Source organism: Neofelis nebulosa, chromosome 13 (genome assembly GCF_028018385.1).
Source record: "Neofelis nebulosa isolate mNeoNeb1 chromosome 13, mNeoNeb1.pri, whole genome shotgun sequence".
In the NCBI taxonomy this organism is placed as follows: domain Eukaryota; kingdom Metazoa; phylum Chordata; class Mammalia; order Carnivora; family Felidae; genus Neofelis; species Neofelis nebulosa.
The window spans coordinates 2,516,637-2,528,413 of NC_080794.1; the positions used below are offsets into that span (position 1 = coordinate 2,516,637).

At 56.2% G+C, this 11,777-nt stretch overlaps 1 protein-coding gene across 3 annotated transcripts in view; it reads left to right on the forward strand.

The window, feature by feature from the left end:
• The window catches only part of TRIM67 (tripartite motif containing 67), a 54,291-nt gene extending 44,497 nt beyond the window's left edge, over nucleotides 1–9,794 (forward strand). For 2 of the 3 annotated variants that reach the window (XM_058696131.1, XM_058696132.1), the window contains exons 7-10: nucleotides 1,189–1,327; nucleotides 2,657–2,960; nucleotides 5,639–5,801; nucleotides 6,946–9,794. In XM_058696131.1, coding sequence (XP_058552114.1) covers nucleotides 1,189–1,327; nucleotides 2,657–2,960; nucleotides 5,639–5,801; nucleotides 6,946–7,011 — 672 coding nt within the window. In that variant the 3' untranslated portion in view covers nucleotides 7,012–9,794. The remainder of the gene's footprint in view (nucleotides 1–1,188; nucleotides 1,328–2,656; nucleotides 2,961–5,638; nucleotides 5,802–6,945) is intronic. The other variant, XR_009252088.1, reaches the window with a different exon arrangement.
• Nucleotides 9,795–11,777: the final 1,983 nt, after the last annotated feature.

Below are 11,777 nucleotides of genomic sequence, written 5' to 3' on the forward strand. Positions count from 1 at the left end.
AATACAACAACAATAACAAACCAATAACAACATCCAAGGGTTGTGTGAGGATTAAAATGCCCTACACAATGCCTCGCACCCAGCTGTTATTATTAATGACTTGCCATAACAAATGAAGCGTGAACCCCCTAGACAACGAGAGAGGAAAGATGTTTGAGACAAAGTAGAAATGGTGACACAGGATGGGGTGCAGGGCTGCGCATTTGAGGGAGTTAATAGGACAAAGGTAAGTTTGAAGTGAGTGGGGAACAAAGTCAATCCCTACTAACGGATCTTTGGGGTCCCCTGCAGAAATGTCTCACCTCTCAGGAGGCCATGAGAAAAGCCGTTCAGGGGGCAGGGGGGGCCAACGAGGGGAAGATGGCAACCTCAGGGGTGGCGGAAGTTGGGGAGGGGGGCGGAACACCCCTCTCGACCCAGAAGCGATCCCGGCCCAAACCCACCTGAACCCACCTGTGCTTGGTCACGCCCTTCCTCTGTCCACTTTTTCCCATCATGGGTGATGACCCTTCTTCTTCTTTTTTTTTTTTTTTTAATTTATTTTGAGAGAGAGAGAGATAAAGCACAGGTCGGGGAGGGGCAGAGAGAGAGAGAAGGAGAGAGAATCCAAGCAGGCGCCTCACTGTCAGCGCAGGCTCCAACGTGGGGCTCGAACCCACGAACTGTGAAATCATGACCTGAGCCGAAGTCGGACGCTTAACTGACGGAGCCACGCAGGCGCCCCTGTGATGACCCTTCTTTTAAAAGTATTGCTTATTTTGTTTATTTAGCTGCTTTAGCTCATGTTTGCTAGCTTAAATTCCCGCCGACAACCAAGAAGGAGGTGGGGGTTTCTGCACCTCCACCCCTCCTGGAGGAGTGGGTGTCCCTGGGATCCAGGGTCCTATCTGATCGGCTGGCCTCAGCAGAGGTAGGACATTCTCGGGCAGCTGCCTAGCTGGCTACACACCGGCCATCCCTCCCCGCCTCCCTAAGACCCCATCACACCTCACATTCTCACGGGCAGAGGGGCTGGCCAGCCAGGAGTAGAGTTTGTGCCCAACTTGGACACGGTCTATGACCCTGCCTCCAGTCCTCCAAATGTCCCTTGTTCAAGAACTCTGCTAGCACTTTGAATGTCAACATGTTGCTAAGAGAAACTTTCCCAATAACGGAGGCACCTCCTGAGCAGTCTTGGCCGTCTTTTAGGAAGTGTATGTGGGCAAGGAGACCCTGTGCACCATCGATGGTCTTCACTTCAACAGTACCTACAATGCCAGGGTCAAGGCTTTCAACTCCTCCGGCGTCGGGCCTTATAGTAAAACTGTAGTCCTGCAGACATCTGACGGTGAGCACTGGGGTGCTGGGGGAGCACCAGATTCAGCCACGGGTGGATGAGCTTCTAAAGGAGGATGGCAGGGGGTGAGGGGTGGGGGGAGACTATCAGCTGTGCAGGGCAGGGGAGTGAAGGGATGGAGGAAATTCGGCAGCAGCGAAATGTATGCGTCTCCTCCCAGCCCTGTCCCTGCCCTTCTCACCACGGCCCCTTGCCTACTTCTCCCTACTCATGAGCCACAAAAAAAAAAAAAAAAAGGCCATTTCTTCACCCCATTTGCTGGCGTGGGAAAGGAGACAAGGATGTGAGAGGCTCAGGGAGACCCAGGGACTGAGACTGCACAGGACAGACCTGGAGAAAAGGCCACTTAGTCCCTGGGTTTGACCTTCCCCCCAGTGGGAAACTATCCCTCGGATACCTGGCACGAGAACCCAGATCTGATGGCTCACATACCCAGCTGCGTCCTTTCAGGTTTCAGGCAAGAGGAGCACATCAGCATCAGTGGGATGTTGGTCATCTGTGTCCTTAGCAGGAAGAGATGATGTAAATAAAGAACATGTCCCAACAAGAGCCTGCCCTGCTAACCCGGGCATCCCAGGATGGTGTCAATCCTGTTTATTGTCATCGTGCATCCCAGCACATCCTGCGGTCGCCCTGAGGAAGATGTGACACGCCTGGCTCGTCTCCCCAGGACGCAGGGGAGAGAGGGCAGGGGCAGATGCTGTTGTCAAGGGCACGGCTGGGGACGCTTTTCTGAAGATCACCAGCTTTCTGCCCTTAGGTGCCCTCCGCCCTGCAGAACAGTAGTTCTTGCCCTGAGCACTGTGGTCACGATTCTAGAGTCAGGACCTCACTTCCCGCAGCCTGAGGATATCGGAGAACAGAAGGAGGACTGCAAAACAGGAGGATGGAGCGTGGGGACTTTGGTTATATCACTTCACTGCTCCGGGTCTCGGATCCCACACCCACAAAGTGGGGCAGGGATTACCTCCTTCCTCTTTAACTTACAACGGCGTAGGAAGCGTAACGGAAGGGTGTCGGAAACCAAGACTCCATAGAATGCGTTTAGTTTTGGGGCTCCGGGGCTCGAATATCTGCGTTCCTTGGCAAGGCTGGGTTCGTGGGACGGAGAGCTTGGATGAACAGAGATCGGGGAGCGTGTGTGTGTGTTCGCGTGTATGTGCGTGTGTCCCTGTGTGTGCCTGGGAATCACACAGGGAAGAGCGTGTGTGATGCTGGATGCCAACTTGCTGGTAGATGTGGGTGAGTGAGTCTGTCTCCGAGCCCAGGTCGGAGACTGCTAGCGAGTCCCATCCCTGACTCTGCTTCCTTCCTTTCCAGTGGCCTGGTTCACCTTTGACCCCAACTCTGGGCACCGGGACATCATCTTATCCAATGACAACCAGACGGCCACCTGCAGCAGCTATGACGACCGGGTGGTGCTGGGCACAGCCGCGTTCTCCAAGGGCGTGCACTACTGGGAGCTGCACGTGGACCGGTACGACAACCACCCAGACCCCGCCTTCGGGGTGGCCAGGGCCAGCGTGGTCAAGGACATGATGCTGGGCAAGGACGACAAGGCCTGGGCCATGTACGTGGACAACAACCGCAGCTGGTTCATGCACTGCAACTCCCACACCAACAGGTGCGTTGCCAGTGGCGGGGGGGGGGGGGGGAGGGGGGCAGTTGGGGAATGAGGCTCCTGTGGGGGACAGCATCCCTTCTGCTAGGCATCAGGAATGTGGGGGAGGCCTTTCAGCCACTTGGGTGTCCCATTTCCAGGGAGAAGTGAGTGTGTGCCCAAGGGACAGCATGCAACAGAGACTAGAGTGGCCCCAGGGCATGTGGCTTTACGTCACCCGGCCAGCCACACGACCAGGCTCTGCCAGGTTCCTCGGCGGCCACTCCCTTCCCACTTCTGCTCCGTTTCCCTTTAGACACTGTCAGCCAGGGGCACAGCCGGTGTCCTCGTGGCTGTGACCATGTCTCTACAGAGGGAGCAGGTGCCATGGGCCTGGCAGTGACCCCCCCCTCCCCACCCCGCCCAGCCTTGTGTGGGCTTTGACCCAAGACAGTGCCCCCAAAAGGACAGGCCTGGGAGTGGCAGGCACTATTGGGGTGCTCACTGCCGGGGACTCTGTCAAGGGCCCTGCCAGGGCTGCCTTACTCTGAGGCCGGCCCTGGAAGTGGTGTTACCAGGGCGGACACAGGAAGATGGGCCCTTTGGGGTCGCCCTGGGAAGATGTCCCTGATATCTGGGCTCCTTCAGGGACTTGTGGGCACCTTGATCTCTCTCCTCAGAGAAGGCAGTGCCCGCCCCCCCCCCCCCCCCATCATAGCTCAGTGCTTACTTTCTCCTCACCCAGGGATTCCGTGTTCACACCCGGCCTGTGTGTCCAGGGTGGGGGTGGGGGATGGAAAATCTTTTAAGGCCAGCACTGGCCAAGGAGCCCAGAAATAAAGAATGGTAGTCACCTGGAGCTGCCCTCTCCCCGCGCGATCTCCTTCCTGGCCTGCTCAGGGCCATCTCCCCAGGAGCCAACCTCACGGGGCCCAGCTCTAGGCCAGGTCAGTGAGCCTGGAGGCTCTCAGTGTACTGGCCCCAGGAGTCCTGATCTGGGGCAGGGACTTGCCTGAGGGTCCCCAGGGAAGCAGACTGCACCTCTCCCACCTGCCATTTCTCTGGCAGTGACCTCTAGCTCTGGAGGCCTGCGGGAGGGTAGCACCTCGTCCCTCTGTCCCCTCTGCCTGGGCCCTGCAGGCTGACTGGGTGTTGCAGGCTGCCAGGGGCTGCCGGCTGACCCCGCACTGGATCTACCCCCGGCCGCTGTTCCCAAACCACAGAAGAGTGGAGTCCAGACCTACCAGCTCCATCTCTACCTGCTTAAACCAAATGGTGCCCAGATACACGGCTGATGCGGGTAATAACGGAGCGTTATTGAGCTTACTTGGTGCCTGAGGCTGTAGGAAGCACCTGACTTCCATGATCTCCCTTAGTCCTCCGAAAAGTACTATTATGATTGGCATTTTACCGATTAGACCGAGGGCTTAGGTGAAACAAGCGTCCCAAGTCACAGGGCTACTTAGCGGCGCTGTCAGGAATCGGCTCAGAGTCCTCCGGTTCTGGGGGGGGGGCCAAGGGAGCCCGGGTAGGGGGCTGCGGTGGGGAGCCCATGAACCTGGGGCAGCCAGCGCTTGGGTGGGAATCACGTGTTTGCGCCTCACGCCGGTCTCTACCGCCACCCGGCGGTCAGTGTCTGAATAGCATCAGGAGCCCGGTCGTAGCTCCCTTTTCCCACCTGCAGGATCCTGTCCTGGGGTCCTGACGCCGCTCCCCACCCCCACCCCCACGCCTCCCGCCCTGGGGAAATTTGACCTCCTGGGAAGTGCCTTTCCCGTCAGCGCACCGAGTTTTCCTCACGACTTTCCTGTGCTCTCTGCCAGGCCATCAGCCCCCAGCTAATCAGCACCTGCCCCATCAGGAAAGGCTAAAAATGGTTTTCTCATCAGAGCGGAGCAGCTGGGGTGGAGGATGAGACCTCAGCCCTCAGCCCTCAGCTAAGGGAAGGGAGTCTGACGGACCCTCTTCTTCCACGGACAGGAGGTGGATCAGCCAGGGAGCCTGGGGAGAGCATCTGAAGAGATGCTTCTCGCGGGCCGATATGAATTCCCACCACTGCCGAATGTGGGATCACAGACATTTATCAAGAGCTCCACAATTTAGTCTCAAGGCTCCACCGCTGGCACTCATGGGATGGCAACTCGGGACAGGGGACTTGATTCCAGATTCAGCATCTGTCCCCTGCCACGCATGGCTGTTCAAGAGTCCCTGGGATGTTTCGGAGAGCAGCTGACGTCGAGTGGGCCTCGAGATCTCCCGAAGGGCTGGCTCTCTGCCTCTTTGTGGATCTCAACGTTCTCGCTGGTTAAAACTATAAAGGGTGCCAAGCTAGTTCTTTCCCTTGGAGGGCAAAGGAGCCTTCCCTACCCAGGCTCCAAGCTCCGGGTGTTCAGGTGGGACCCGCTCATCCACACCCTAACTCCCTGGGTGCCCAGGTCTCAGGGACTGCCAGGAAACCTCAGGGACTGAACAGGCCGATCCCTCCGGGGTAAGGAAACTTACACGAAGGGTAAGGTCTTCCTGTGTGGCCCTTAACTGGAGAGTGCGTTTCAAGGCAAGTCTCACAGCCCAGAAGAACAGCTCCCTGCACCTCCATGAGGGCTGTGTTTTAGGTGAGGATATTCCTAGCATCTTCTGAACCACCACCTACATCCCAGGCTAGATGTGGTGGTGATGGGGCTTCCTGGGGCTTCTCTTCCCAGGACGGAAGGCGGTGTGTGCAAGGGGGCCACTGTCGGCGTGCTCCTGGACCTGAATAAGCACACTCTGACCTTCTTCATCAACGGGCAGCAGCAGGGCCCCACAGCCTTCAGCCATGTGGATGGGGTGTTCATGCCAGCCCTCAGCCTCAACCGCAACGTGCAGGTACCACTTACCCTTCTGGGCGGGAGCCCCTCTGGCTGTCCTCTCAGGGTGCTGGGGCCTCCGAAGTGCACTTGGACGATGTGGGCTATAAAGAAGCTGACTGCTGCCCGCCTGGGCAGAGAGCCACCTACCAGCTCCCCTTGGGCATTCCCCGGGGATGGTCCTCTGTGGCATGATCAGTTCGTACTTGTTCGCTTGACATAAGTGGAGGCGCTAAGCTGCCAGCTTGTGGAGCCACAGTGGGAGGGAGGGGGGAAAAGGGAATGGAGGGGGAGGCAGGTGGGGGTTCCATTTTCTGGGACGGGTGCGATGGAGGCATTCGTTAAGCCATCAGGAGGAAGTCAGTGCCCCGTGCCCAGCTTGAGCCGATGGCCAGGTATGTATGCGCTGGGGCCTTTCAGGTATGGCTTTCCCCAGAGAGGAGAAGCACAGGGGGGCTGGGAGAGACCAGTCCCAGGGGCTTTGAGTCTCCTTCTGCCCCCTCTCACCCCTCCCTGCCCCCTCTGGCTCCCACCTGAAGCAGGCAGGAATGTTGTGCTTTTAGATCTCAGGGCTGGAGCCAGTCCTGGGGGGCTGGCGAGGGCTCGGGAGGCCCCAAGTGGACAGAGACAAAATGGGAGCTCAGTGAGGGGGCGAGGGTGGAAGAGAAATGTGGGGGCACTACTCTTAGCTTCTAGCAGAGCCCTCCTCCCTCTGGGAGTCCTGGCTGTGAATACTGACAGGCCTACATCAATCACTGATTGATTGATTTGTACCTGCACTCACTCATGAAAGGGCTTTGAGGCAGCTTGAAATATAACAGGTGTAAGAAAGGAACGAAGGCCATGGGAAGAATGCAGAAACAAATATACAACCATGAGAACCGTTCACCTGCTGCAATGGAGCATCAGCCTTGCCGGGGCTCCTGCGACAAGGTGGGAAACCCAGGCCCAGACCGGCTCCTCAGGATGAACTCGGGGACGTTACGTTAGTGAGACTGGGCGACAATAAACAGCATACCCCGCAGTACAGAGAGGCCCTCAGGCTGCTGCCTGTGGCGACCCCAGGGAACAGGGGGCCTCGCACGTGGCCGCTGGGCTGTCTGAGCACTCAGGATTCTCGTAGTGGCCTCCCCCATCCTCACTGACTGGGTCGTCTTTTCCAGGTCACCCTGCACACAGGATTGGAAGTACCAACAAACCTGGGGCGGCCAAAGCTGTCGGGCAACTAGCCTCCCGGCCCCAGCTGTTCACCGGCGTCTGGGAAAAGCCCCACCATCCCTCGCTGAGGTCGAAGGACCCGCGAGGGCAGGACGATCGCCTTGAGGGGTGCAGCCCAGCAGCCGCTCAGTATCTTAGAGACGTGTTTTCTTTGGGGGGTGAGAATAGGTCTGCAGGCCACGCTTGTTGAGGCAGCTGGTTAATAAGTGGCCACTGGTCGGTGGTGAAGCTGTGTGTGTGTTTCTCTCATTCCTCCTGGACATTACGAATGCTCACAGAGAAGGAACTTTCTCGAGGGAGGGAGAAGGCATCCGGGGTTTATGATTATGTTTCCTGCCATCTGTTTTCAAAGCTTGTCTTTTTTGCTGGTGGGGGGGGGGGGGCAAGAGGAGGGCCGACTTTGAGACTGGCATCCTGAGAGCAGAGGCAGGAAGGCACTTCCGGAATCCCACTCCCCAAGTGTTGATTGACCCTTTGCTGGGACACCTCTCTGTCCCGAGGCTGCAGGTTCTCATCTCCTCCAGGAAAGGTTCTCCTTTTTGCTTTTTTGGTCCTGGAGTCTCCACAACATTATGCCCTTGCAGACCTAATCCAAGGTCAATAGAAAGGGGCATTAATCTTGACCTTCACCATTCCCACTGACCTTCACCATTCCCACTGAACTATTGAGAACCTTTAAAATGGTTTCTTTTGGTCCTTCATTAATCATCTCTCTCTCTCTCTCTCTCTCTCTCTCTCACACACACACACACACACACACACACACATCTGCAAAAATGCATTCACTCAGTTCTTAGTCCTTAAACACAAAAGAAAACAATGGAATTGGAGTGACCACATGAAGCGTGTCTGCTGGCTGGCAGCTGTCTTCTGGAACTGTAAGCTTGTCTGAGTTGCTCTCTTTCAGGCTTTGGTCCTCCCAGGGGGACCCTGGGGAAGCCTCTTAGAGTCTGCCTACCTTTTCTTCCAGACCTACCCTACTGTCATCATCAAAGTAGGAGACAGCCCCCCATGGCAGTGGTGCCTCTGCCTTGGGATGGGCAGGTCCTCTAATGAAGGCAGGAAATAGCAATATCAGCATGTCCCTTACACCCCAGCCTCCCGGGGTGAGCCTGGCTGTGCCAGAGGCCCAGGCCGAGCCCCCTAGCAGGGCGCCCTCATGGGCCCAGGAGGTCCCCATAGAGTCATTTGCATCCCTCAGAAACAGAGCTCGCTTTCGGGGGTCTGATCCCGGAGCCCGCCACAGTCCTGTCCCCAGAGCACCTTCCTGTCCCCTCCTTCTCTTCCTCTTTGTCACCTGCCACCTCCATTTCCATCTGGTGGCAAACCTTTCTCCTTTTTAAAAAGAATATATTTTATCAAGCATTTTATTTTTGAGGTTGAGGAGTACCTTGTCCATTTGCTGGATTGGATTTTTATAAAACTTAGCCCATAAACCGGCAGCAACTGTGTTTACTCGGTTCTACCTGCTTGTGTAGACACTGCCCTTGTTTTCTGAGCGGCCAAGGCCAATGCTGTGTAGATCCTGCCCCCCTAGCAGCAGATCCTACAATCCTACCTCAGAGCCCACGCACCCTCGGACCTCGAGGCTGCCTTGTCCCCGCTGTGTGGGCAGACGTGGCCGGCTAGGCCACCTGCCCGGCGTCTTCAGGAGCTGCTTGGTGCTGTTTCGACCTCCGAGCTCGGGTCCTGGCAACCACCTGTGTGTGGAGCTGAGGTCTTGCCTCTTGGTTCTCCGCCAGCGGCGTGGTTTCTCAGGCACCCGGAGGTCTTCCTCGTCCTGTCCCGGACCCCCGCCAGAGCCCTGAGGGGGATGCAGGCTCCTGCCTGTCCTCCTGCCTGCACCTGCCTCTCCGTTTCACTCCTTAGCCATAGCTCCGGGTGGACTCAGCTTGCTAGCTGGGGAAGCTTCCTGAAGATTGGAGGACACAGAGGAGCCACAGCCTTGCTGGGGCTGATGAAGCATGGCCGGCAGGTCCAGATGCATCGGCTTTGGGAAAAGACTGGCCAGCGTGCCGGGAGTGACACCAGGAGTGAGTGTGCCTGGGGAAGGTGGCAGTGGCTTCCTGTGGTGGGGGCTGGATGAAAGGCTGGGGAGCTTCCAGAATCCCCGAAGCTGGGCTCCCCAGGCGGCCCTGGCTCTGCCTCTCCGGAAAGGAGCTGCTGGAGTTCAGCTGGACTTGGTGACACCCTCAGGACAGCCAGCACCGGGGTCAGAGGGAAATGTGGAACAGGGAGAAGCAGCAGTCCCACAATGGCGGGGGCGGGGAGGGTCTCTTTAGGAAGAAAAAGGTAATTTTTCAGAGGGAAGCCGCCAGAACTTGCCGCCTCCCTGCAGGGGTCAGCAGCTCCAGGAGGCCCCGTGAGTGTCCCCAGCAGGCACCTTTCCGGCTTTGCTCCTCCTCCAGGAACCCAGCAGCACCGTGTCAGGCTGTCCTGAAGCCACCTCTCCTGTCCTCAGCACAAAACACCTTTCAGGGACAAGAACGAACCTAGGAGAGAAGGCAGGTCTGTGCCACACTTGTTTTCGAGGGATCGGCCAAACAAAGAAGGAATCATCAACGGCTGTGGCCTGACTTACGTCACCCTCCCAGGAAGCCCCTGGGATTCGGAGCAGAGGCTACAGGTCGTGAACGTCTCATTGGCCATCGAATTCCCTGTCCCCTTACAATGTGGTGGCATTCTTGTACTTAGAATTGTATCAGAATGATGCTTTTGTTGGGCTGGCTGAGGAATCACTTGGTGTTTGTCTATCAAGCAGTTTCAGTGAGAAGAGAATTCAAAGTAACTTAAATGTCAGGTCCCAATGCATTGTAAATAATGCCTCCTTGACGTCGTTCCGCGGTTCGTGCTCTGCTCGTGAGCAAGTTTGCTCAAAGCATATGCCTTTCCTTTTAGAATGAATCCTTTTAAGCGTCCACTGGCGACTCACCGCAAAGCACCCTAGCTCCTAATTCAAAGCAAAAGCTAAAACATTGCACACAGCCCTCTCTGCCCCGTCGGGGAAAATAATGATTCTAATCAAAGTGGACATCAGTAATCCTGACCCACAAAGTAACTGGCATAAAAACTATGTATACAGTTTTATATATAGCTCTGGGCTGAATCTTCAGTCCTCTGTGAACCCTGTGGTTGTGACAGCGCCCTCGGGCGCCTCGTGGCCCACCAAGAGTGAGGAGGGTCATGCTTTCCAGAGTGAGCCTGGGCAGAACCGGAGTTCACCAGGGACGCTGGGAACAGGTTCGTGCTTCCTGCTCTGGGTGCCCGGGAAAGCCCAGCCGTGCGGTGCCCGTGCCCTCTGCCTACAGATTCTCAGGAAGGGATCACAACGCAGGGTCTACGTGTCCTTCTTCCGGGGACATTTGCATTTTAGCCTTAATTCTGGTTGCAAGTGAAAGGCTCGGTCCCCTGTGAAGGTATGTTTCAGCACAGACGAGCAGACAGTTGTCCTGTGGCCACCCACATGCGGTGAGATGGGGAGGATAGGGAGGGTAGGTAACACTCCGAGGTGGGGGTGGGGGGGCACTCAGCACGGGAGTGCTGGAAAACACTCTCACATCAGGCCATGGCTGATGCCAGGGTTCCTCAACCTCAGCACACCCCGGGGGTTCTCTTATTTTTGTGGGCTGGCCATGGCCTCCCCACACTAGATGCCGGTAGCACCCCCCCAAGTGAGGGGTGACGACCCAAAGCGTCTACAGGCATTGCCAGATGTCCCCTAGGGGACACCCTGGGTTGAGAACCACTAACGGTTTGTCATGTGTCCATGCGTCGATATGCAGGGTGATGCTGGGGTATCCACTTCAGCGTTACCCAGAAAGCCTGTATCACAATGTATGGACCTTCCTACCCAAGACCAGGATTGTCCTTCCATAGGCCTGCAGTGCTCTGCCAGCCGGGGCAGGTAGGGGGAAATGGAGGTGAGCCACCAACAGAGGCCAAGCTGTCAGGTCTCACTTTGTATTTACTGAAGATGCCCCCCCCGCCCCCCCCCAGAAGACACCCCCCCCATTCCTAGAAGGCAAAATTTGTTACCAAATGTTTCCTTGGCCGCTTTTGCCTGGAGGCAACAGGAACTTAATGGATTTGTGGCCTATTATCTGGTTTTAAAAATCTAATCAGATCTCATTAGAAGATATTTAGGGTCTCTGCTGATTCTGGGAAATCTCTACTTTTGTTTTGCAAGTAAGCCAGTAAGCTGTTTTCAAGGATCACTTTCCTTGGCAGGTTCCTCCTTAAAGAGAAAGGGATCCTGGCGGCCTTTGCTTTAAATGGACTGTACGATAGGTAAGAGTAGGTGTGGGGTAGGATGTGTGGCTCAGGCACCGCATTCAGCCCTCAGACACTCGTGTCTTTGAACCTGGCTTTGATATTGGTTCACACGTCTTAAATCTTTCTGTGCCTCGGTATCCCCACCGAGGGAATGCTTTTGAAAGAAAAGAATATAGTCTCTCATCTATTGAGTCTAGGCTAATGGTCCCCTTCAAAGAATCAAGCCTGTGTGGTGACCTTCCAGAATGTTCTCCGACCACAAGACAGTGTCTTCCATCCCAGCCTCTTGTGACCAGGAGCATGTATGTATTAACACTGCTGCCTGGCCTTGAGGAGGGAAAATTGACATTTGAAATAGGCTTCACATGACCATGCAAAGCAACACCCCAGACGTTCCCAGTCCCAGCGAGGCCTGTTTTAACGGTACTTTGGTGCAACGTGCTGTAAGCGGGCCACACGTCAGCATTGTCATTGTTAGTCCCAAAGGCATCTGTGTGCAGAAGCC